The 25,545-nt window shown below is 37.5% G+C and overlaps 1 protein-coding gene across 1 annotated transcript in view; it reads left to right on the top strand.

Moving 5' to 3' along the window:
• Positions 1–25,545, top strand: part of CLSTN2 (calsyntenin 2) — a 492,893-nt gene that overhangs the window by 340,478 nt on the left and 126,870 nt on the right. Inside the window, exons 3-4 of the mRNA XM_042456041.1 lie at positions 19,611–19,806; positions 21,947–22,155. Coding sequence (XP_042311975.1) covers positions 19,611–19,806; positions 21,947–22,155 — 405 coding nt within the window. The remainder of the gene's footprint in view (positions 1–19,610; positions 19,807–21,946; positions 22,156–25,545) is intronic.

A 25,545-nucleotide genomic window follows, 5' to 3' on the forward strand; every position in this document is an offset into this window, starting at 1 on the left:
CAACTGTGGGAAGGAGATTTGCCTAAAAAGGCAATCAGAAGTGTGTAGTAGTGGGCAGGATCACTATATCATGTTGCAAAAGCTGTCTAAACAAGGAGGAAGTGTGAGGTAAGAACAAGGCAGAATCAGGTGACAAATATTTCTTTTTTAAAAAAATTCATCTTTATTTAAGTTTCCAAATACATAAAATATGACCAATACACAATCCAAATAAAAATTGCTTATAAAAGCAAATATGAATCTTGGCTGGTCATTTGGGACCCTCTTGAGTCTTCCTTTTCCATCTTCTGAACTCGAGCCCATTTGAATGTCCTTCGCCTTTAAACCTCACTCCGAGATATGATGTCTAGGTGTGAATTATTTTTTTACAATTAAAGTAAACAAAGAAAGAAACTGTAAATTTTTTCATTCAATTTTACATAGAAAATTTGACTACTCTTCTCTTACTATTTTGTAAGGTTAACAACAACTGAAGAAATATATATCTATACAAATGTTCACATCAATTTCATTGTATGTATCTCTCTCTATTGTTTTTAATATACACAGTGAGTCATTCAATCATCCTCTGTTGACCTGCGATTTTTATAAGAAAGCAAAAAGAAACAGAATATTCTTATATTCAATTTATACCATGCATATGATTCCTGATTCCCTTCCCCCCTCACCATTCCCTTCTCCTTTTGTTTCGTGTCTTTTAGATTGTAAGCCTGAGGGCAGGGAACTGTCTGATTAAAAATAATAATTGTAAGCCGCCCGGACAGCCATTAGGGCTGAAGGGCGGGATATAAATACCTAAATAAATAAATAAAAATAAAAAATAGCATAATATTCTTAAAGATTCTTAAATTTCATTCTCCCAAATCCATTAAGAACAGTAAAAAGAGAGGACTTTGATTAGTCGTCCACTAGCGACTAATCCCACTCTTTTCCCCACCTTATCAAAACTTTCTTCCACTCCTCCTTTCTTTTGCCTTTCTCATAATTTTGGGCTATACACTGTAGTCTATCCAATTCCCTGTACTCATTTACTTTCAGCATCCAGTTTTCCCAAGTTGGTATCTTATCAGATTTCCATAATTTAGCTATTTCTGTTCTAGCTGCCGTAACAAAATAAAGTAAAATTCTCCAAATTTTGTTTTCTTCCTTTGAATTTAGTACCGAAGTTATATTCAAAAGATACAACTTTGGGTTCATTGGGAATTTAATTTCAAGTATCTGTTGAATGGATTCACGAATCATTTTCCAAAATATTTGAACTTCCTCGCAACCCCACTACATATGGTAAAGAGTGCCCTTTTTGTTTTTACATCTCCAATAGTTTCCATCCGATACTTAATAATAATAATAATAATAATAATAATAATAATAATAATAATAATAATAATAGATTTATTTCTAGCCCGCCCAACCACGAAGAATCCGGGCGGGTTACAATAATAAAATACAACAAATTACAATAGAGTTTAAAAAATCAAACCCTAGACCTACCACCACCCCCCATTCCCAGTACTAAAACAGAATTAAACAGTAATAATATTAAAACATTTAAAACATTAAAAACATTGAACAAACAAAAAATAGGCAGAAACATTGGTGGGGGAAAATAGACAGATGAGGGGACAAATATCTCTATATCTGGGGAGGGTATCTAAGTTGGAAAGGCCTGCTGGGAGAGATCCATCTTGAGTGCTTTCTTAAAAGCTACCAGAGTGGAAATGTGACGGATCTTCTCCGGCAGGTCGTTCCATAGTTTAGGAGCAGTAGTAGAAAAGGCCCTCTGGGAGACAGATGTTAGCCTAGATTTTTTTGGCTGTAGTAAATTTCTTCCAGAGGACCTTAGTGTGCGGGACGGACAATAGGGAAGAAGGCGTTCCCTCAAGTACTCTAGGCCCAGGCCATGTAGGGCTTTAAAGGTAATCACCAACACCTTGTACTTTGCCTGGAAACTAATAGGCAGCCAGTGCAGCGACTTCAAGATCGGTGTTATATGGTCATTCCTAGAAGTTCCTGTGATCAATCTGGCTGCCATATTTTGTACCAGCTGAAGTTTCCGAACATGGCACAAGGGTAGCCCCAAGTAGAGCGCATTACAGAAGTCCAATCGAGAGGTGACCAGTGCATGTACTACTGTTTCCAGGTCCCTCGGCTCCAGGAAGGGGCACAGTTGGCGTATCAGACAAAGGTGATAGCAGGCGCTCTTGACTGTTGCATCCACCTGAACTGTCAGTTGGAGCAACGAGTCAAGAAGCACCCCCAAGCTGCGAACAGAATCCTTCAGGGGAAGTGTGACCCCATCCAGAACTGGCTGACACAACTCCATTCCTGGATTTGGGGTTCCTATAGCAAGTACCTCCGTCTTACCTGGATTCAACTTGAGTCGGTTTTCCCTCATCCAGTCCATTACCGCCCCAAGACAGGCATTCAGAGGAGAGATGCCATCCTTAGTCACTGCTTCAGTCCGAGACATAGAGAAGTATATTTGGGTGTCATCAGCGTACTGATAACACCCCGCCCCATGTCTCCGGATGAGCTCTCCCAGCGGCTTCATGTAAATGTTGAATAGCATTGGGGACAGAATCCCCAATGAGGGACACCCAATTTGAGCTCCCTCTTGGCCGAACAGCTGTCCCCAAGTGACACCATCTGGAACCTGCCCGAGAGGTAGGATCGGAACCACTGCAATGCAGTGCCTCCAATACCCAACTCTCTCAGGCGTTCCAGAAGGATACCGTGGTCAATGGTATCGAAGGCCGCTGAGATATCCAAGAGCACCAGCAGGGTCACACTTCCCCTGTCGATGCCCAGACGGAGATCATCGACTAAGGTGACCATGGCAGTCTCAACTCCGTATACCGTCCTGAATCCGGTTTGAAATGGATCCAGAAAATCCGTTTCATCCAAGACTGCTTGTAGTTGATTGGCGACCGCTCTCTCGATCACTTTATACATTTTTTTCATTTTCCAGGGAGCAAGGTACCATCTATTCATAATTTTCATATGATTTTTCTTTAAACTTTGACCTATCGTAAATTTGTCAGTCCTTTTCCACGCTTGTTGCCATTCCTCCAAATTAATAATACAACCAATATCTCTTGCCCAATGTGTCATATAATCTTTTACAGTAATTTCTTCTAAATTTCTACTAAGTAACAAATTGTAAAATTTTGCAATCTTTTTTCTATCTGGCTGCCAAAACAAATTGTCAAGTTCATTAAAGGCTGGTTCTATCCCTGTTGATTTACTATCAACACTCTATCTTTGGTTAATCTGATAATAATTGAACCACTGAATGTCATATTCCTCTTTTTGAAGCATTTCTCTTGTTTTTAGAGTCATTACTCCTGCACTAGCTTTTTGAAGTAGTATTTTGTAAGTAAGCCATCTGTTTTGTGGGAGCCATCTCCCAAAAAAGGCCTCTTGTGGAGACGTCCAAAGTGGCAGTTTAAAGTAAAAGGTTCTTTGTATCTTTTTCCATGTTATTAAAAGTGATTTTCTAATCGGGTGGTTATTAAAATCATGATTTGCCCCTAACTTTTCATAGCATAGAAAACCATGCCAACCGAATCTTAATTGAACATTCTCCAAATTAAGGGTAAGTGTATCTTCCAATTTAATCCAGCTTTGTAACCACATTAAACTGCATGCCCAATAATACATTTTGAGGTCAGGAAGAGAGTATCCTCCTCTGTTTTTTGAGACTTTGAGGACACTCCATTTTATTCTAGGTTTCTGGCCCTTCCACTCAATTTTTTTCAATTCTCTCTCCCAATCTTTAAATGTTTTTTTTCTTTTATTTCAATCGGTAAGTTTTGTAACAGAAACATTATTTTCAGCAGGACTGCCATCTTAATTGTGGCAATTCTGCCTAATAGGGATAAATTTAATTGATTCCATCTTCTTAAGTTCTCTTGAATTTCCTTCCAAACCCCTATATAATTGACAGATATTTCAAAGGGGTTCATAGCATTATAGGTCTCCAAAAAATTAGTGATGTCTTTGAGTGAGAGAGCATTTGTGGGTATTTGAGTAAGGGAGAGGGAATGTATTTTTGGCCTTGTCTACACCCCTTAAATACTCATTTAAAGCCCACCTTTCCCCCAAATCTGGGACAATAAGGTCACACAAAGCATTGCACTATCTGCCCTAGTGTTCATGGAAGCATTCCCAGGCATTGCATAACTGTCACTTGCTATTTGATGTTCTTTTGTTGCCTGTTTTATTGAATCATTTCCTGTATTGCCATGTACTTTATATGTATTATGCTACTAGAGAGGTCCCTTCCCCACCACCACTCCCTTCTCCTTTTGTGTTGTGTCTTGTTAGATTGTAAGCCTGAGGGCAGGGAACCGTCCAATTAAAAAGACTGTATGTACAGCGCTATGTAAATTTACAGCGCTTTATAAATAAAGGTTAATAATAATAATAATAATAATAATAATAATAATAATAATAATAATAATAATAATTCATTATTGCACACTTTTTAAATTCTGGAGTTTGCACCACCATCAGTGTTATTCTCACCACCAACTCCCTCACTATCACCTCAAAATGTTTTCCCACTGTAATATAGTATGCCAGTGGTGGCAACTCTTAGTTGCTAGATCACCTACTGGGCATCTCATTTGCCTCAGAGCAATGGGTGTGTCAGCAGAGGGAAGAGAAGGGAAACTGTTTGGGCTGGAACTGGCCCCAAGGTTTGAAGGGGATAGTGGGGGCTGTCGCAAAGGTAGACACAAGGGAAGCAGAGGGGGTGGGAGCTGTGGTAGTGGGGATGACAAGGTCAGAGCAGGGAGCAGTCGCCCGGAAATTCTGCAGAAACCGTCAGGTGGTGTAGACCAGCTACCTGATGTCTCTGGAGAGAAAAATTATGTGGGGTGGCTCTGGGGTGGGGAAAAGAGAAGCAGGAGTTCATTTGGATGTTTTCCCCTTGTGAAGACTAGCCTTTTGTGAGATGAATACTCTGTGTAGAGAGGAGAGAGAAATAGTAAACTTTCCTCTATAGAGTAATAATCCATTTGCCTAATCAATGTATTCATACACATATCTACTAAGGTCATAGTCTCAAGTAAATATCTAAAAGATTCTAACCCATGTAACTTCCTAAAAGATTATTGGAAGCCATCAAATTATTCATAACAATCATATTTTCTCCAACTATATTTATTTGAACTAATTCTGTACCATTTAATTCCTGGAGGTGAAGTTCTTGTACACGATTGTTCATAGAATCATAGAATCATAGAATCATAGAGTTGGAAGAGACCACTAGGGCCATCCAGTCCAACCCCCTGCCATGCAGGAATCCAAATCAAATCACCTCTGACAGAAGGCCATCTAGCCTCTGTTTAAAGACCTCCAAGGAAGGAGACTCCAAGCCTCTGTTTAAAGACCTCAAGGAAGGAGACTCCAACCCCTTGTTACTCATTCCCACTTCCATTTTTGACTTAACCGCCCGGATTGGTTTGCCAGAGGGCGGTATACAAATAAATATTATTATTATTATTATTATTATTACTATTATTATTATTATTAACTGAATTAGGATAGTCTGAGAGTCTGTGATTACCTCAAGGTGGCATGAGCTTTATTTGGATATATATGCATCTGCTATATAATATGTATTGAGCAGATGGTGTAGATGTGAACATAGTGTTCATGTAGTGATCATGAGTCCTAGCTGTCATTCTGAGCTGTGTCTGGTTGATTTTATATTAATAGGTTGTACAAAATTAATAATTATGCTCCTCAGATGCACAATATTATATGTGTTGAGTTGTCCTAAACTGAAAACATAAATCCAGAGGTTTCTTTGCACAAAATACTACAGTTTCATGTGTTCTTCCTTATAAATAACTTTCATGCTTGACAACAGCATTTTGATCAAATCTTCATGTTACTCATCCATATGCAATGGCATCACTAGGATTGGCACCATGCTATGCAGTAACTCATTGACCTCCTCCCATACCACCCCATACGGATTCCTTAGTAAAAAAAAAAAAAAAAAACTTTTGCACTAATGTTACTTGTGAATCATAATTCCTGTATATCACTGAATGTAATGGCAATAGTTGTGTGATATAGGTGACATAAATTAAAACTATACCTTTCAAGTGAAATATCATATGCAAAGTTTAAATGTATCTATATTTGCATAGGTTCATGTGATTAAAATGAAAATCTGGTAAAACGTAATGTTTTTAAAGAAAATTTAAAAAGAGTTTTAAAAAGAATAAAAATCTGAGGCCTATCCTTTTGCTACCTACTGAGGCCTCACTCCACTCATACCTTTCCTTCCCTGAGATCCAGTGTTTTAAAGGGGCACAGGTGAATGCCACAGCTCATTTCTGCCAAAAGGCAGACATTTGGGGAGCAGTGGTGCCACCCTCCTTAGGGTGTTACTTCTTGTGGCCTGCACCCCTTGCATCCCCTTAGCGACACCCCTGACTACATGTCTTACAAATTCATGTGTCACTATTTTCATCTGTGAGAGTTCAGGACCAATATGTAATCATTTCAATTTTTAACCAGCTTTGCTCAAGTTATATATATTTCAGCTGACTCCTGCATGGTATAAAGTTCATAATGTGTGGTCTAGGTTTGCTATGTGAAAACTTATCCCATCCCTGTCCTTTGGAGTCATTAAAAAAAAAATTTTTTTTTTTTGCTTGTGATTGTATCCTTGTATCCTTACTGCCTTCCTTCCACCACCAAGCAAGCATGAATGAATAGTGGTGTTTTATTGCCTCCTGTCACATAAAGGCAAGATTACTAAAGGCAATGTGATTTTGGGGCCAGCTAAGATTTTTGCTGGGTTGTGTCCTTTGTTTTTCTCCTCACAGCCATTATAACAATGTGTAAGTTATGTAACTGCACATTCATTTTAATATATTATTATCTTCTTAGTATAAAGATGTTTTCCAGCTCGAAAAATTGATAGCTTATTGACACTAAGAAAGAAGTTTGACATAATTTTAATCCTTTTCTGTATTAATTGTTGTTTTAACTTTTGATGTAAGCCGCCCTGATCAATGGAAGGGCGGGATATAAATAAAAATTTTATTTTATTTTTTATTTATAATATTATGACTTGATAAGATTATTTTTATAGTCTGGGGACATCTTATAATGTTTTTTATTATTCATCACTATATCACTATATTTCAGGAAAAGTCACATCTCAGTCAACTGTATGTGGTAGTAAAAAATTCCAGAAGTTAAAATGTGGACATTAGAATTAATTTCAGTTTTCTTTACCATCTTTTGTTAAATAAAACTGCTAAAACTGTCAAGCAAAATTATTATATAATATTTGATCACCAAACACTCCATGAAAGTGGGTAGTTGAAAGATAACATGTAAGGGGAAACAAAGATTATAGCAATTGAAGCAATACCTCCAATAGAATTATGAAGAATTCCGATTACAAAGCAGATTATTGTTTTGTGAACATTTTAACAGTATTAACATTTAGATTAACATTTTAATAAATGAAAGAATGAACGAGGCTAATTAACAGCTCTTGTGCTTCATACAAGGTTTGATATTTATTATGTGCACCTAAAAGAGAAACCAGAATTTATTATTTAGCTGTGAATTAGGCGTTACTAGTAATGTACAGACTAAAGCAGAAAGAAGTGCTCAAGCTAAATGAACTCTATGTCTTAATTTGTTTCTACCACAATAGTTTGTAAATGGATGCTTATGACTGTTTTCCTGGTTGACAAGTAATTAAAACAGTTGTGTATCTGATTTCTGAGCAAAATCAATCAATTAAACAGGCAGCACAAGACCAGGTTCATAAATTATGATATACTTGCGATGTAGTGTGCACTTTTAAGAGAGGTAAAGCCAGCTCATTAGAATGAACAAATGTTGTGTTTAACAATGGATAATCTGTATAGCTGTAATGCCCACTTGCTGGAGGTGAGAGCAGATGTTCTGGACATGCTTGGGCACAAGCATACTATTCCCATATCATGCCTTAGTCATCTGCTTCTTCTTTTCCCTATTCAAAATGTTGTATTAGATCTTTAAGAGACCAAAAGAGTAAGGTATTGACTAATTAAGGACCAACTTCTGTTCGCAAGAGCAGCTAGAGGGTTTTAAAAATGCAGTGCACATGCACAAACAAACTGTTAACAATGCAGTATTTCAATCACAATGAGAAAAATAGGGAGTGCTGAGAGTCCTGACAGATTAAACTAGAGAAAGTATAAAAATTTGGAGGTGGGAGACAGTTGTCCTTTTCCATAGTTATACCTTATGAAAAGACAGTACCCGAGGTAGGAACTTCTTGAATCACAGAAACATTCAGATGTATGCTTTGCAAGTCCAAATGGCATTGTAAGTCTGTTCACACAGCAACAAAACTCAGGCTTGTACTTCTTATTGACTTTCCTTCTTCCTCCACACATGTGTGCTGTGAAGGAGATTGGAAACTTCTACTTTTATTGTAAATGAAACACAATCTGTTATCTAGTCCTAGCCTAAAAAGCAAAAGTCCTGGACTGAAGCCACAGGTTGTAGTTTGCTATACAAACTGGTCCTGGTTTCAGGGCTCATTATTTTACCATGAGCAAAGTGTAGCTATTGCTTGATGGGACCACCTTTGTGGCTAGAATCAGCATTATGTATGTTGTGAGAGTTGCCTACCCCGTCCTTATTCGTTTTCAGTTGTGTTGCTTACACTTTATAACAACTTTGTTTTATTTGTGCTGGAGGCAATGGACTGGGCTGCTAGTAAGAGTATGTAGCTTTGGTCTTCCTTCTCATGATGGTTTCCTCCTGGCTGTCCTTCTGTTAGCAAGTGAAAACATTCTTGTGCCTCCAAACTTTTGAAAACAGAATGGGATAGGTGTCTTTTATATAGTCTTTTAATTAATTTTAACATTTTAACGTTTGAAGTTTTAACTTTATAAGTTGTTTAATTGCTTTTTAAATAACATTTATATTTATACTTTTATTGGTGTTTTAATTGTTTTTAAATATGTTAGCAGCCTTGAATCCCATTATTGGCTCCATGCGTACTAGGGTTAGGAAGGGCCGTATTAGGAGTAGGAAGGTTCTTACTTTCCTCACGGCCCTTCCTCCCAGTATGCGCGGAGCGAGTCGTAAATGGCGGTGCCCATCCACATGGGCGCTGCCATTTTGACGTCTTGGATGCTGTACGTCCAGACGTGTTGTGGCGGAAGTGACGCCGCGAGGGCGCGCTCCGCCCCTCGCGGCACCACTTCCGCGTTCCGCTCCTTTTTTGCTGCACGGGGAAGCCTCGCGGTCTGGCCGCTGGGGCTTCCCTATGCAGCGAATGGCAGTGGTGGGAAAATGGCCCCTTGAGGGCCGTTTGTAACCCGCCGTAGTATATAAATGAAAGTAGTAGTTGTTTTAGGCCTCTATGTCCCCTCACATTAGAAAAACAATCAGGCATAAATTACCCATTAAGTGTCCCCATATGCCACTTGAGGACCCTCAATTCCCAATACCCTAATTTCTCAAAATTGGGGGGAAATGAACATAAATTATTTGAAAGTAATTGATAAACCTGGACATGAAAACTGGAAAGAGACTTCTGCTCCTTTCCAAGGTCTTATATGGTACTGTGCCCTACAGTGGTACTGTAAACCCACAGCCCCACCACATCTTCTTACCCATGTCTTAAGGGATCTTGAAGTGAAGCTGCCAGGCTTCAGCTCTGTTTGTGTCTGACACACTGCCATAAACCCAAGTTGGAGAAATGGTCCACAGTATTTCTCTGTGGTGTACTTGATCTGAAATTCAAGCCATTTTCATCAGTGATATACCAATGAATAGGGGACAATGGCATCCTAAATTCCATTTTGAGTAAAATGGAACTTAATTTCAGGAAGCATACCATAGGATTATAAACTAAATAGAACTTCTGTAGCTAACCATGACATGCAACTAAAAGGATTGTAGGCTTTCATGAATTGCTTTAGTTTAATTTTATACCACAAAAACTCCCATTACAGTCATAATTTATTTGCTTTTTAAAATACAATTCCAGAGTGGTTAATTAAAAACTATATGAATATTTATTGTCTTCTTCTAAATTGCTGGAAACATTTATTATGATGGTGATGTCTTTTATACTATTAGTTTTTATTACTGTGCACTGCACATGTTGATTTTTAATTCTTGCATTCTCTATTCCATTAATTTCAGATTAAGTATTGCATTGTAATTAAAATTTGATTACACTATACAAAGAGTGAGCACCACCACAAAATTCTGTACCAATGTTGATTATCTCATAGCCTAGCTGGTGTGAGAGGATATATTGGAGGATTTCTGCACCACAAAAACCCAATGGCAACTATGGTGGAAGCAGCATGTAATGTCCAGCTTGCCCCTAAAGCCCTGGGAAGTTGCCTACCTCAGTGAAAGCCTGAAAGGTTTGGGAGATGCTTAGTGTTGAGAAGAATAATTACAGATTTTGGTTTTTTCCTCAAGAGGAAAATATCTAAACACATTGAAATTTCCCTTTGAAAAAATGATTAACCAGCATGATTTGTATTTTCCCCCCTTTTGGTTGTGTATTTGCCAACAGAAATAAGTGGGTGTTGTGGTATGTATTTTTGGTATGTGGAAAAACAGCTCTGATCTGTGGCCACTGTATTACAAGTAGGCACTGATAGGGTTAAACAGCAACGGGGGAGAAGTAGGGGGAGAGGTATTCTGGACCAATGTTTGTTCATTTAATTGCATAATACTAATATCATTATACTACTGTTGTTATTGCTGCTGTTGTTACCACCCAGCAATAGCTTTTGAATGTACATTTTTAAAAAAATCCAAAAACTCAGGGGTCAAATCAACATTGATTTTTGATATGCTGAAGTGTCTCCAAAAATGATTAATGAAACTCACGATTCCACAGAACCGTATTTTTGTTAATTTTATTTGACTGTCTGGAATTAGTCATTTTTCCAGGAACAGGTGTTTGACAGCAAAGTACTTTAAATCCAGATTCAGTTTTCCTATATTTTTACCACTTTATACATTGTTGGTTTAGCTGTATAATCCATGTGTTATATAATATATACTGCTCACTATATTATCATTTGATCTTTTACTAGTTCTGTCCTGTGCAAAGAGTCTACATATTGTAATTATGTAAAAAGGATGTAGCAGTATCTCTATTTCTGAGTCACCATTTGAGAGAACTGATATTTCATCATCAACTATAGAAGATGGATATCTGAAATAAAATTGTTAATTTTTAATGCAGATATGTTATTAGAAGAAAAGTAATTCAACACAATCATGCGTGTGTGTGTGCATGCACACCTTTTTAGATGGTGTTACCTGTTAAGGCACTAAAAGGTAGATGGGACAATAGCCTATATATAACCAGTATGGTAAATGAAGGGAACACTGTGGATATAACGTATCTTGATTTGGCCTTTGACAGGATCCCCCTCTAGCAACAATTACAAAAAGCTAAGCTGCTAGATCTGCCCCAGTGACTCAGAGAAGCCCCATCTCCTAATGAACAAATACACTCCTCCAAGTTTTTGGGGAAAATCACCCAGACAAAATGGTCTCTCAGCCACAGAAGTCTCCTCCTTCCTCCTGTGCAGATACTGGGTCATCTCATCTTATTGGTTGTCTGAAATCATGCTATGCCTGCTTGTTTGGCTAGATTGCTTCTCATGGGCCAGCTATAGGGCAAGACACAACCCTAACCTGTGAGCCAGACCTGGGAACTGAGTACTGGCAAGAACAGAGGTGACCAGTGTTTCCTCCGTATGGCTGGAGCCAGATCCTGCACAGCCTTACCTTTCACCAGTGTCCAATCAGTAATATTCAACTCTGGCAGAGTTGGTCATGGTGTGGGTCCTCACCTGAGGCTGGGAGCTCTGACTAATTCAAAGATGCTTAAAGTGGAGGAACCCTGTTGCTCCTGTGTTGCCTGTTAAGCTTAATAAAGAAGTTGGTAGCCAAATGGGAGTTGCATTAGTTCATACAATGGGCACATCCCTGGGCCTTATTAACACTCAACAATACCAGTAGCACCTTGGATATTAACAGGTATGGACGTCAGATGCATTCTAGCTCAATAAAGATGCATTCTAGTTGGTTGACATAATTATTTTAGTCTTCAGATATTATAAGTATGTTGGTATTTAGTCAGAAATAAGGTCTTGCTTTACTCTTAATGCACTATTTTCTAACATCTGTCACACTCTGAAACATCCTGGCTCAGTGATTCCTGTTTCTTCCTCAGTATTCAAACTTCCTTCCTCTTGTTATTTTCCAAAGGTTACATTTTATCTCATTCATTAACCTATATCCAATAAAATAATCAATATACAAAGCTGTTGTTGATATCCTTGCCGTTATATCATTGGCAATATTTTAGCCTAACAATATATCTCTGTTTTAATGGTATTCCAAGAAATGGCATCTCTTGCCTAGTAAATGGATTATTCTGATTATTCTTTCTCACAGACATTGAAAATATGTCCTTTGCTTCATCAGCATAACCTGTCCTTTTCCCCATATGTATTCTTCTACTGTTGTGGTTAACTATTTCCCAGGATTTAGTAATTAATCAATCAGATAGATTGATCCTAAATACACTATAATTTGTTCCCACTGAAGTCAATGGAATGAGTTAAATTGTGGCTAACCTAGGACTCCTTGGTTTCAATAGAACTAAAATGTAACTAATAGGAGTATTTCCCACCCACCATGGCATATGTTGTATGGTTAACAATGTTTGGTTTTAGGTAATCCTAAAGAAACACCAGTGGCACTGATGACATTTTATAAATTTGCATCTGTTTGACCTTGAACATGTCTTTAATTTTCATTTTTAATATGCAAATACTGTTCCATCTACTTTCATGTACCAACTTCCATATTTATTTGTTATAGCTGATTTTATTTTTAAAAATTAGTATTTTGTATTTCCCACTGTATCTCAGAGAAGATATTGTTTGATTAGTCATAGCTGTCAGTTTGCTGAAGAATACCTGTGAGTGTGTATAACTATGTGGTGGAAGCAGTTAATTTAAGCTGGCTGTATCCATTCTTAAAATACATCAAAAGATCTTCCTGAGGTGTGTGTAATTCCTGTATACCGACAGTGAGTCATTACTGATCAAGTGGTTTTGTTAAATGCTATCTAATTAAAACTCTGTTATTCAAGAATAGAAACTGTATGTTTGAATTAAGAAAGAACACAATAACATAATGTGGTTCATAACATGCTTCATTCTCTCAATCTCTCCAATAGAAGTACAAGTACAAGAAAAAATAATCTAAGGGACATAGCATTTCTTTATATACTGAAGCTTCATGATATGGCTGCCCCACACAGTAATTTAAGTAGCCTTCTGTACAGTAAAGTATAGTGCAGCATACATCTTTGGAATGATAATAGGTTAAAGGTAAATGTATTCCCCATTGACAAGGTTGTCAAGTTGTGTCCAGCCATAGGAGGTGGTGCTCATCTCCATTACTAAGCCAAAGAGCCAGCATTGTCAGAGACTACTCTATGATTATGTGGCCAGCATGATTGCACAGAATGCTGTTTACCTTCCCACCAAAGTGATACCTATTTATCTACTTGCATTTATATGCTTTTGAACTGCTAGGTTGGCAGAAGCTGGGACTAGTGATGGGAGCTCACCCCTCATATGGCATCTGGGCCTCGAACTGCCAACTTGAAATGCCAACTGTTGATTGCAAGCCACCACATCCCACCATAGGTTAGATGAGGGCAAATAAACTGAGACTCAGTCGAGATAAGACAAAGATACTTATGATCAATTTAGGTGCTATCAAAAGGTGGGAATGGGGCAAACAGAGCACATTTAGGATTAACTTTGGTTGTCAATTTTCATATTTGTATGTGGTTCAACTATCCAATTAAGTGGTGTTCAGACTGTTCTAATGCACATTTAACGAACAATTGGTGGACAACTTTCTAAGGGTACATGGGCTTTGTTTTATTCCCTCACCCAAAAAAGTGCTTAAATTACTTCCTATGGCAAACAGTTCCTTTCTGAAGTTTATGTACTAATCCTTAGACTTCTGTCTGTGAATATCTTTTAGTTTTATCTCTTATACTTGGGGGCATCACAAGTGGGTTCTCGGTAGGGTTGCCATAATTCTCTACTAAAAACTGGGACAAAATGTAGGACAAAATTTAGATCAAAATATAGGACAATTGTAGGATAAAATTTAGCCCAAAATGTAGGACATTTAAGAAAAAATTGAGAACCTTAAATGTCCTACATTTTGGGCCAAATTTCATTCTACAATTGCCCTATATTTTGGTCTAAATTTTGTCCTACATTTTGTCCCAGTTTTTAGTAGAGAATTATGGCAACCCTAGTTCTGGGGTGTGTGGACCACACCAGGTGACATCCTGAAGGGGGTGTGTGACACTGCTATTCTTGAAGCATCTCCTTTTGGGCAGATATGGTTTACCTGTATATTTTTAAAATGCTGAAAACTAATATTTTTTTTTAAAATATTTTAAAATTCTTTTTACATTTTCTTTTAAAACATCACATCTTACCGAATTTTCACTCTTACCACATGAAACTATGTACATGTAAATACAATTAGGTTGTGTGTATGATACTTTAATTTCAAGGTATAATTTTAATTTTGCTAGTTGTTTATGTCACACCTATTACCATTACATTCAGTGATATAGTGAAATTACAATTTATGAGGAACATTAGTACAAAAAAAAACCAAAAAACCATTAGTAAGGATTCTGTATGGGTGGAGGACAATGGGTGAAGTGACATCAGGTCATGTTCAGTTTGGGACCCCACTGAGCTCCGCTCATCTACCATCCTGGCCCAATTTAGGAAGGATCTTAAAACCTTCCTATTCCAGCAGGCATTCCCCGAATAAATATCCTGTGGGCCTCCCTCCTCTTCCGTGGCCATGAGGTTGGGCTATAGGGGCTTTTTTATTGTATATGTTATTGTGTTATGGTTTTTTAACTTTTATTGTATTTTTATGTATTTTAATGCTGTTGTTAGCCGCCCTGATCTCTGGAAGGGCGGGATAAAAATAAAAATTTTATTATTTATTATTATTATTAGTGATGCCACTGCTCATGCTTAAGAATTGTTCTAAAACAAAGAAGCACACAAGATTAGGTTTTAGGCTAATCTTTTGGAGCTCTACATTTTTCCCCCATGAAAGGGACTTGTTTATGCATCCATTCCAATATTTGCTGTGGAACTTTTGCTGAAACCAACCTGGATACCTGGAGCAATATCTAATTATTAGTTCAAACTGACGTGGACTCATTGCAGTTTGCAATGCAGTTTTTGAAGATTTTCTGGCATACAGGAAGAAAATTGCTAAATTTCTCATTGCTTCCTTTGAGAACAAAAATAATTATTCCTTATTCCATATAAGTGAAATGGAATGTATATTAAGGAAACAATTGTTCTTAGTGTAGTGTTGGCTGGCAAGTCAACATTTGCAAATCCAACACTTATGTTGAATTATTTTGATTCAATTGGTTTACTATCATTGTAACTAACAAATGGATTCAGTCCCTAATCAATACATTATGTTTACCTTAATGGTAAAGACAGACAGATGCACAAAGATACTTGAAAACTGTTGTTTATACTGTAGTTTAAATATCTGGGAAATATTATGAATCCTCTTCAATGCTACATAGTTTTTATATCTCCTGAAAGTAATCAGTAGCACCATGTCTTGTTTTCACATAAAGAGAAAGTAGCTTTAAATACATTTTGAGGGGAAGTTACAAAATTACCTACCTCATAGTGTGTTCCCCCCCCCCCCCCCTCAGTCTGAACAACTGCCAGGCTACAATTCTGAGAATGTTGTGTTACTCAAAAATTGGGCCATGGGGTCGATATAGTAATAAAAACAAAACCCAGAAAGCCATGATTTGTATTGACTGGTGTTACATCAGTGAAAAAACTTCATTATCACAGAGTGCAAGAAGGCTTCCTTTCCTGAATTTAGTAAATAGGATTTCTCCATTATGATGTTGCCACTTATCTACCAATGTTACACAGAAGTATAAGAAAAGGCATTAAACTAAAATGAAACTGAAGCCAACAATATTAAAACAACAAAATGATTATCTCCGCTCTATGCGAAAAGAAGCTGTTAGCTTTCTAAAATTCCTTCATATAGATGGATACATAACATTTTTGGAGCTTTGGGGGGGAAATTATGAAAGAGCTTGAACGATGGTTTCATTTTGCATCGATTGTTTTTTAAACCCCAGAGAGTAAACTCCAGAAAGTAAAACTTTCAAAATTGACCCTAGATCAGTTTAATGCTACTCTCTAGAACTATTTTGGGATGAGCAACCATGGAATGGAAGAAGTCCTTGTGTGCACTGGAAATGTGTGTGTGTGCATGTGTGTTTTTAAAGGAAACAATGGGGATAAATGCTCAGTTCCTAGATTTGAAAGAGGCAATCTATAGGATTCTCAAGAGTCTGTATTAAACCCAGTGCTTTTTAACTTATTAGTTACCTAGACTCAGGAGTAAGTAGTGAGATGGCCAGTTTTTTTGATAAATGCCAAATTATTTGGAATGATTAGAACACAAGCTGATTATATACAAGTCTCAGAGAATCATAGAATCATAGAGTTGGAAGAGACCGCAAGGGCCATCCAGTCCAATCCCCTGCCATGCAGGCTGAAGAAATGGGCATTGAAATGGTAAATGACATTCTGTAACTGTGATGGAAAGAATATTTGAAAAATGGCTGCAAATGCATTTCTCAAGTGTAAACAAATCTTGAAGAGGAGAATCCTGGACTGATGAAAATCTTCACCAGTTGATCATTTATTCCATGCAAAATTCACTAATGAGTGTTTTTGTTTGGGGCTTTTTGTTGTTGTTGTTGTTGTTGCATAGAAAACAGAGTGCAGAAAGTGCTGTTTTCTGTGGGGAAAAACTGGATTTTGCATAGTACAAGTCCCAAACTGAACATTCTTTGAAAGCTATGCAGTTTTTGAAGACTTTCTTGCAACAGGAAGAAAATTGCTAAATCACTCATTGCTTCTTTTGAGAACAAAAATAATTATTCCCTATTCTGTATAAGTAAAGAGAATGCATATTAATGCAACAATGCACCTGAGCTGACAGTGACTAAAAAAAATAAGTTATGTTTGGGATGGATAGTGGTATTAAAATGTTCACTTCCTCCATGGATGCTTTAAAAAGATTCAAATTCCATGTTAGGATCTTTAAAAAAGGGAATAGAAAATAAAACTTCCGTTATCATATAAAACATTAGCACATTGACAAATCTATGGTGGAACCACACATGGAATACTGTATTCAGTCCTGGTGACTGTACTTGAAGAAGGATATTATAGAACTGGAAAAGTTGCAGAAAGGGACCACTGAAAATGTCTGAATAGCTGACTTAACTCTTCCATATGACAAAGTTACACCGTTTAGGAGTAGAATTCAGAGACCTAGTACTTTGTAAAAGGTCAAGTGAGAAGAAAGATAGTATAAGTGTACAAAATGGGGGGAGGGGGAATAAACAGTTTATAGAAGTTTTCCTTCTCTCAGAATACTGCAATCTGAGTTTATACATGGAAGCCAGGTGGTAGATTCTGGAAAGATAAAATATAGTATATACATAGTACAGACAATGCAATATGGGATTTCTTACCATGGAAAATAGTGATAACCACCAATTTGGACAGCTTTAAAAGCTTCAGCATTGATGCAAAGAGGAGCCTGTTGTGATGAGGATCATTTACACACTAAAGGGCTTTCTTCAGTAGCTTCTCCCAAATTCTGCAACATCCTTCCCAGAGAATTAGATTGATCTCCTTCTCTCTTTTCATAGGACTTTTTCACACTGGGAAAATTGGAAGTTTAAACTGGTCAGAATGCAGGGTCTTCCAGGGCATTAGGGACAATTTCACAATTGCTTTTCAGGTGACACTGTGCACAAACTGGACAGAATCCAGACTGGAAGTGAGGTGAATCAGGGAATAAGCATTTTCGCAAAATTACTGTGCTTTCATTTTCAGTTCATTCACAAATTGACTTTCTTCATGTAATTGCAGCAGTCTGAAAACCATGTCCCTGATCCTCCTTGTTCCAAGATTTCTCATGGATCCTTGCTGTGCCAAGGAGAGGGAGCCAGTCTTGTTCTTAAAGGGATACACACACACACACTCACCTCTTTCCCTCACATGGTTGGTCTCTTCCTCTAACTGAGCCTTTAACCAGCCTCCAAAGGAACAGCTGGTGGGAGAGCAAGACAGATGACATTTTGGAAATCCTCCTGTACAGGAGGGAGAAATGGAGGATATCTCCTCGAAAAGGAGGGCATCTGGGAGTTTCAGCTCTTGCTGAAATCAGGCAGGTTTATGGACCAGCTACCTCCTCTTTCTCTCTAGTGTGTGCGCGTGCGTGCGTGTTTATGTGTGGCTTTATGGGAGTTTGCAAAGGGAAACCTCAGCCTCCCTTCCTCTGAAACAGTTTCTGGGGCAAAGAGGATTTTCCTCCCTGGTTTCCCTTCCCTCTCTGGAGCATGTCTGTGGAAATGACAGTTTGGAGCATGCACAAAAAAGTTATTTCCAAGCTAGCAACGGGATTTGTCCTCATCTGTCTGAAACCCAAATTCACCTTTTATCCACTTTCTTGACTAAGTAATGTGCTTTTAACCCCTTGTTGTCCTCTGTGTGTGATAAGCATTAGCAAATTTGCTTGCTTTTCTGGGATGCCAACACTTTAACCATTTTCAGGATGGAAGCATAAAGTCCATAGATGGAGATTCTGGTTGATTGTCAGAATACAGATACTGTGATAGCCTCTTACTATTAGAATGAACTTGAACATAAAGTGTAATGGTGAGACATAAAGGTTTGTCTGGAAAAAAATGAAGAATGGAAAAATTCTGTGATAAAAATATTAAAATATCAAGTAAGAAAATAATTTGTATTGTCATAAAATAAATATATAGCATAGCATAGAGAATGGAATCCCAATTAATTAGACAGAACTTGAATTTTATTAGAAGACAAAGTTGGGGAAAGTACAACAGCAAATTATTTAAGGAGTGTAAGAATGTTTCTGTGTACAGACGCCCAACATCTTAACTGTGCAATGTTTTCCACTATAGCTTTTAGAGACTTAGGCGGTAGTAGCTATCAGTCCTTTTCTTTTCTTTTTTTAACAGAAAATAGCAAGCCATTTTCTTTCACTAATAGTGGAAAAGGAAAGTGCCTAGAATTACAAGCAACCCAATGTCCATTTGTTGTTATTGTGTGCCTTCATGTTGTTTTCCATTTACAGTATGGTTACTCTAGGGCAAATCTTTCATGGGGTTTTCTTGGTGAGATCTGTTTTTTTTCAGAACAGTAAAGAAAAATAAAAAAATCTCAGTTTATGCTTATTTATTGTATTTATGCTGTTTGTTATTAGCTAGTTAGTGTTTTTATAGTTGTATTCAGAAAACTTCCCACATTCTCTGCCAGCATTTTACACATCTATGAAAATTATAATGTTCATTGTCATCCAAAGAGAAGCAGATAAACAGCCTGTCTAACCACCATGTAATTTGTGTTTTGTTTTATTCTTTACAGGTGAAATTTGTGCTTTTAAAATCCATGGACAGGAAATGCCCTTTGAAGCTGTGGTGCTAAACAAGACATCTGGAGAAGGTCGCCTTCGAGCACGCAGTCCAATTGACTGTGAACTGCAGAAGGAGTACACATTCATCATCCAGGCATATGACTGTGGCGCAGGACCTAGTGGAACAAACTGGAAGAAATCTCACAAGTGAGTGACAACTGGGAGAGTGATACATGGTTTATGGTGTGTATTTACAATTCAGGTTGAGAATCTCCTTTTAAAGCTTTGGTAGTGGAAGGAAAATGAAAACAAAATGCTTTATTACAGGAGTTTATAGTTCAATCTTCTACTTTTGCTTGTTCTTCCTACTATAACTTGACCTCTTCTAGTAGGACATTCAGCTAAAGCTTTAAAGGTCTGAATACAATTCTGAATCAAGCTGTCCAATGTTCTAATATCTTTATACATTTCTTCTACTCTGCTAGATCAGTGTTGGGTGTTTTGTTTTTTTGAAGCATGAAAGCTTCTTATTAATTGATCTGTATGTAATCAAATCATATTGAATTTCTTTGCTTCATCCTGCATATTTCTGTATCTTAAAAGCATCAGTTATTTTCAGAGATACATTGCTTATTGTATTAAATAAGAACTACAGATAAAATAGATACAAATTAACATGTTTATTTCTCATTTATTCAGGTATATTGTAATGAGGTGGGAAATATTGCTCAGTCGAATCTGATACTTTGTTTTGGTAACAGAAAGAAAAGCTGTGCAATCCACTTGGATACTGTCCTCACAAGTAACTTTTCAGGATGAGACTAAGCCAGAGTTATTATCTAAATATGAAAATCTGATGGCAGAACTACATGCTGCAAAAAGCACAGGGCTGCCTATGAAAACAATACAGAGTTCTCTCCTAATCCCCTCTGTAATGTGCAGTCCTAGTGTCATCACATTAGGTTCACCTTCTCTTGCAAGAATTGACCATTAATTTGAAAAATACATAGGGAAGCAGACAATAGTAAAGGATCAGCAAATAGAGGAACATTTAATTTCTCAGATTTGGTATCAACTTGGAGGTGCGGTGGATTTACTGGCCATGGCAGAGCAGAAGGTGGCCGGGCAGCATTCGAATGTGTTTCTGTAGCCAGACACATAAATAGAAGTAATCCTCCTGGACCTCTGAAGAAGCCCCAGCTGGATGCTTGCTTCTTCATTAAGAAATGCAGCCAGCCATTGCCTATGCCACCCCTATCTTCTCCCTGCCACTCAATAGTCATGGAGAGCAGCCAGGTGGCAGAAAGGTCAATGACATGAAACGGGGCTAATTAGAAGCAAGATTGGGTTTGGGGGAAATGTTTAGGCTCCATCATGTTTGGAGCCCTCTTCTGCTTTGGTCATATCCTATCTGGAATAGTGAGTCCAATTCTGGGTACCATAGATTAAGAAGGACATCATCAAGCTGGAATATATTCCGAAGAGGGCAGCCAAGATGACAAAATGTCTAGAAATCAAGCCTGAGGAGGAGAGGTTGAAGGAGCTGGTATAGTTAGCTTGATATATTTATTTAAATATCCGAAGGGTTATTGTATAGAGTGACATTGGACTTTATCAACAGGAGGCAAGCATCCTCATCCCATAATTAAATCACCATTAAATTCTATTAATAGTGTGATCGGGGGGAAGATTGTCACACCCCTGTGTGCTTCTCACATTCTTGTCATTGGTGACAATTTGGTATTGTTATTTGGTATTAATGGAAACACCTGTTAATACCAAATGATGCTTCCATTATTGTTTACAGATGGGATAAGAATCTAAATCTAAAATATAATACAATCTAAAATCAGAAAGCAACAACATTATAAAATAATAACTTAACATTAATATAACTCTAAAACAGTAGGCTATAAAACAATACACTCTAATACATACTTAGATAATGATTATACTAACATTTACCTTTTTAATATATGTTTTATATTCCTTATTTATAGTTGTTTTGTGCCCTTTCTGTTTCTGGCAGTCCTCTTTTTCTGGGGTTTCTAGCACTTGTGATCTTTTCTTTGTTTTGTGGTTGATTCAGTATAAGGCATTGTGTTGAATTCCTAAGAAACCCTTTCAACAGAACATCCACTGAAAGCATCTATTTTAATTCTCCAAGAACTTGAATTTGTTTCATATTCTAAACTTTGCATTTCCCATACCTTTTTCTTCTTCTTAATTATACGGTAAGCTTTATTTCATCATGATTTTGGCCATCACACTTTACAGTGGGTTTGCACAACCCATGAATATTTGACTAGTATTATAATAACCAAATTGGTTTTTCTTTGTATTTCAGAGCTGTAGTCCATATCCAAGTAAAGGATGTCAATGAGTTTGCACCCACTTTTAAAGAAACCTCTTATAAAGCTACTGTAACAGAAGGAAAGATCTATGACAGTGTATTACAAGTGGAAGCCATGGATGAGGACTGTTCTCCTCAATACAGTCAAATATGCAATTATGAAATTGTCACAACAAATGTTCCATTTGCTATTGACAGGAATGGTGAGTGTCTGCTATTGTATATTTATACATTTTGGGACCACAAGTTGGTTGTTTACTTTACTGCACTTAAATTAATTTCCAGAAAGTGACTAATTTATAGTTACTGTGAGGTAGTAAAATAACTTAGTTTTGCTAATTGCCTCTATAAGCATTTTCTGTCATTCAAAACTGATTTTTTCCCCTTGAAAGCAACCTGGCTCCTGATTGCCTTATGTAATGTTAGGATTGTATTACTCCTGCTCCTTGACTCAGTTCAAATTTCTCAACAATTTGTTTTGTATTTAACTGTTTTTTCCTTACAAATCTGATAAGGAAATGTATTGTAATAGGTTCACCTTGAAGAGAAGGTGAACTACTTTGAACTATTTATTCAAAGAACTCTGATTTTAGCAATATAGTTAGAAGCAGTAACAGTCATAGGCCCCCTTTCTGATGGAATGCATTAGTTAGGGTTTCTGCACAGTACTTATGCAGTTGTTATTCATTCCTTGGATAAAAGCTATCTTTTCTCAAGATAGCTTTTTCCTTCTGTTGAGCATTGCATTATGTAACATTCAAGCTATACTATTTGGTGGCTATGAAAGTTCACTTCTTAACCTTAGCAGAACATTAACTGATATTGTGAGTGAGCTCAAGAATATGTTTAAGTGACTGTCGTGGCAGCTCTTTGGGTAATATTTGTAATACCATTACTGATTATATGAAATCTGATGGAACGGAGAAAACCAGTGGGATGTTTTTGGGTACAATCTCCATAGGAAAACAAGGTGCTATGCATATTCAAGGGGGAGTATAGCATCAGCCAGATCATTATTCTCAGAGTCAGATTCCTCCAGCTTAACAGTGCAGCTTCCTTTGGGCTCTCAGAAGAAAAAAGAGGGTGCACACCATCCATGAGTCCCTTAGCCATCAGTTGGGATAAGTGGTCTGAATCGTCTCCCACATCATATACAGCAGCCACTCCAGGTCTTGATGACAAGTGCTGGAGGAGAAAGACCTAGGACGGCCTGGGCACAACTATGTTCTGATGGAGAATCTTCACCAATGTAATGTAGTAATAGGTGATTTCACATGACCGTCTGCATGTCTGTCTCTGTCAAGGCAAAGAAGGAAGTAATTCCGGACCTAATTCAAAGTGGTGCATAAGACCTAGCATGAGAGCCAACTGGAAATAGCAGCCACACAGTACTACCAAGATAATTTACACATAAAGGGAAAATCATCAAGAAAGGCCAACATACGCACATTTGTCTTCAAAAGAGGAAGGTTGAAAGTTGAGGTCAAAATGGTCAAGTCTCTCTAGAAGATTTAGGAATTACATAGAGCATAATAATAGAAGCTGAGCTAGCATGCACAGGACGATGTCAGGATCCGTAGCTTATTAAAGGTTAGACTGCCCCTAGGCTCTGGAACTCCCTTCTCAGGGAGGCCAGAATGAACCCCTCCTTGTTGGCCTTCTGGCAACAGGCTAAAATCTTTTTATTCAGACAGGCTTTTAAAACAGACAGTTTAAAAAGAATGGGCTGGGGGTGCTGCAATGTTTTAACAAGTGTTTTAAGAGCATTTATCTTTTTTATTGCATTTTATTTTTCTTGTGATTTATTTTAATACTGTAATCATAGAATCATAGAATGCAGAATTGGAGGAGACCACAAGGGCCATCCAGTCCAACCCTCTGCCATGCAGGAACTCTCAATCAAAGCATCCCCATTAGATGGCCATCCAGCTCTGTTTAAAGACCTCCAGGGAAGGAGGCTCCACTACACTCCAAGGGAGTGTGTTCCACTGTTGAACAGCCCTTAATCTCAGGAAGTTCCTCCTAATGTTGAGCTGGAATCTCTTTTCCTGGAGCTTTCATCTATTGTTCTGGGTCCTGTTCTCTGGAGCAGCAGAAAACAAGCTTGTTCCCTCCTCAATATGACATCCCTTCAAATATTTAAACAGGGCTATCATGTCACCTCTTAACCTTCTCTTCTCCAGGCTAAACATCCCCAGCTCCCTAAGTCTCCATGGTTTCCAGACCCTTCACCATTTCAGTCGCTCTCCTTTGGACAAGCTTCAGTTTCTCAATGTCCTTTTTGAATTGTGGTGCCCAGGGCTGGACACAGTATTCCAGGTGGGGCCTGACTAGAGCAGAATACATTGGCATTATTACTTCTCTTGATCTAGACACTATACTTTTATTGATGCAGCCTAAAATTGCATTTAATAATTTAATACCTACTTTTTCTATGCTTGTAATCATATTGTTCTTTTAAATTGTGAGCTGCTTTAAGTCTCATTTTTGGTGGGGGTGGGGAAGCCGACTATAAATAAATGTTATAATAAATACAATAGTAGGAGTCACAGAGTGGGAGTCAATGGTCACAGTGTTCTGTTTAGTTTGTTTTGGAGAGGTTGGGGGTTTTTTTTATGATGGAGGGATATTTTTTATGTGCACTGGGCAATGGATCTGTATAGGAAACACCTTTTTTCAACATGTTCATAAATGATTAAGACTAGAAGTAAGCAGTGATGTTGTCAAATTTACCGATATTGTTATATGATAACTAGTATTATTAATTATTAGACAGTGAAAAACTCCAGAAGCATAACCTCACACTTTGGGAAATGGCAAGTTCAGCATAAGCAAGTATGAGTTGATATGCATTGGGGAGCTAAAAGAGACTTTACATATCTAAACTTACATTGGCTGCTCAAGCAAGAGATTTGTGGTACAAGGTTTGGTGAATATGTGAACCGAATATATGATGATATATAAAAGTAAATTCCATGTTGGGTTAATTAGAAACGTAACTGAAAATAAAACTGCCAGTAATATATTGCCAGTGGCACAAGGCAAAGTATGACCTACAGACTGCATGTGATCCTCCAGGACCCACCAGCCATCCAAAGCATGCCCTCAAATGGCAATGCCCCCTTCTGGGCCTGTTTTCAGCTAGAACAACATTTTTTAAAAAGACACTGGAAGTCACTTTTTTTTTTCCTTTAAAAGATACATTACCTTTAAATGGCAAAACACATGCATATTGACATCTGGGGATATGATGGAGGGGGTAGAGGCATGAATGGGCCATCAAGGTTTACAGTTGGTTGTTAAGCGCCATCAAATTGCCTTGTATGGTGAGCCATTCCATGGCATGCACTGTGAATTAATCACCTTTCTCTTTGGTAGCTAATTTCTTGCTGTTTGTGCATTTATCTTCTCCAGAAAAGCCATGTCTTTCAAATAAACAAAAAGAAAAGCTAGAACAATTCCCTCAACTCTGAAAACACTAAAAATAATGCAGCTGAATATTTTTCCTGCAGTAGATATATTTTTCTGTCCATCACACAAGACAAGATGTAACAGTGTTGTCTTTTTAAAAAAGAAAACATCACATTGAGACT

This window comes from Sceloporus undulatus, chromosome 3, assembly GCF_019175285.1.
Source record: "Sceloporus undulatus isolate JIND9_A2432 ecotype Alabama chromosome 3, SceUnd_v1.1, whole genome shotgun sequence".
NCBI lineage: Eukaryota > Metazoa > Chordata > Lepidosauria > Squamata > Phrynosomatidae > Sceloporus > Sceloporus undulatus.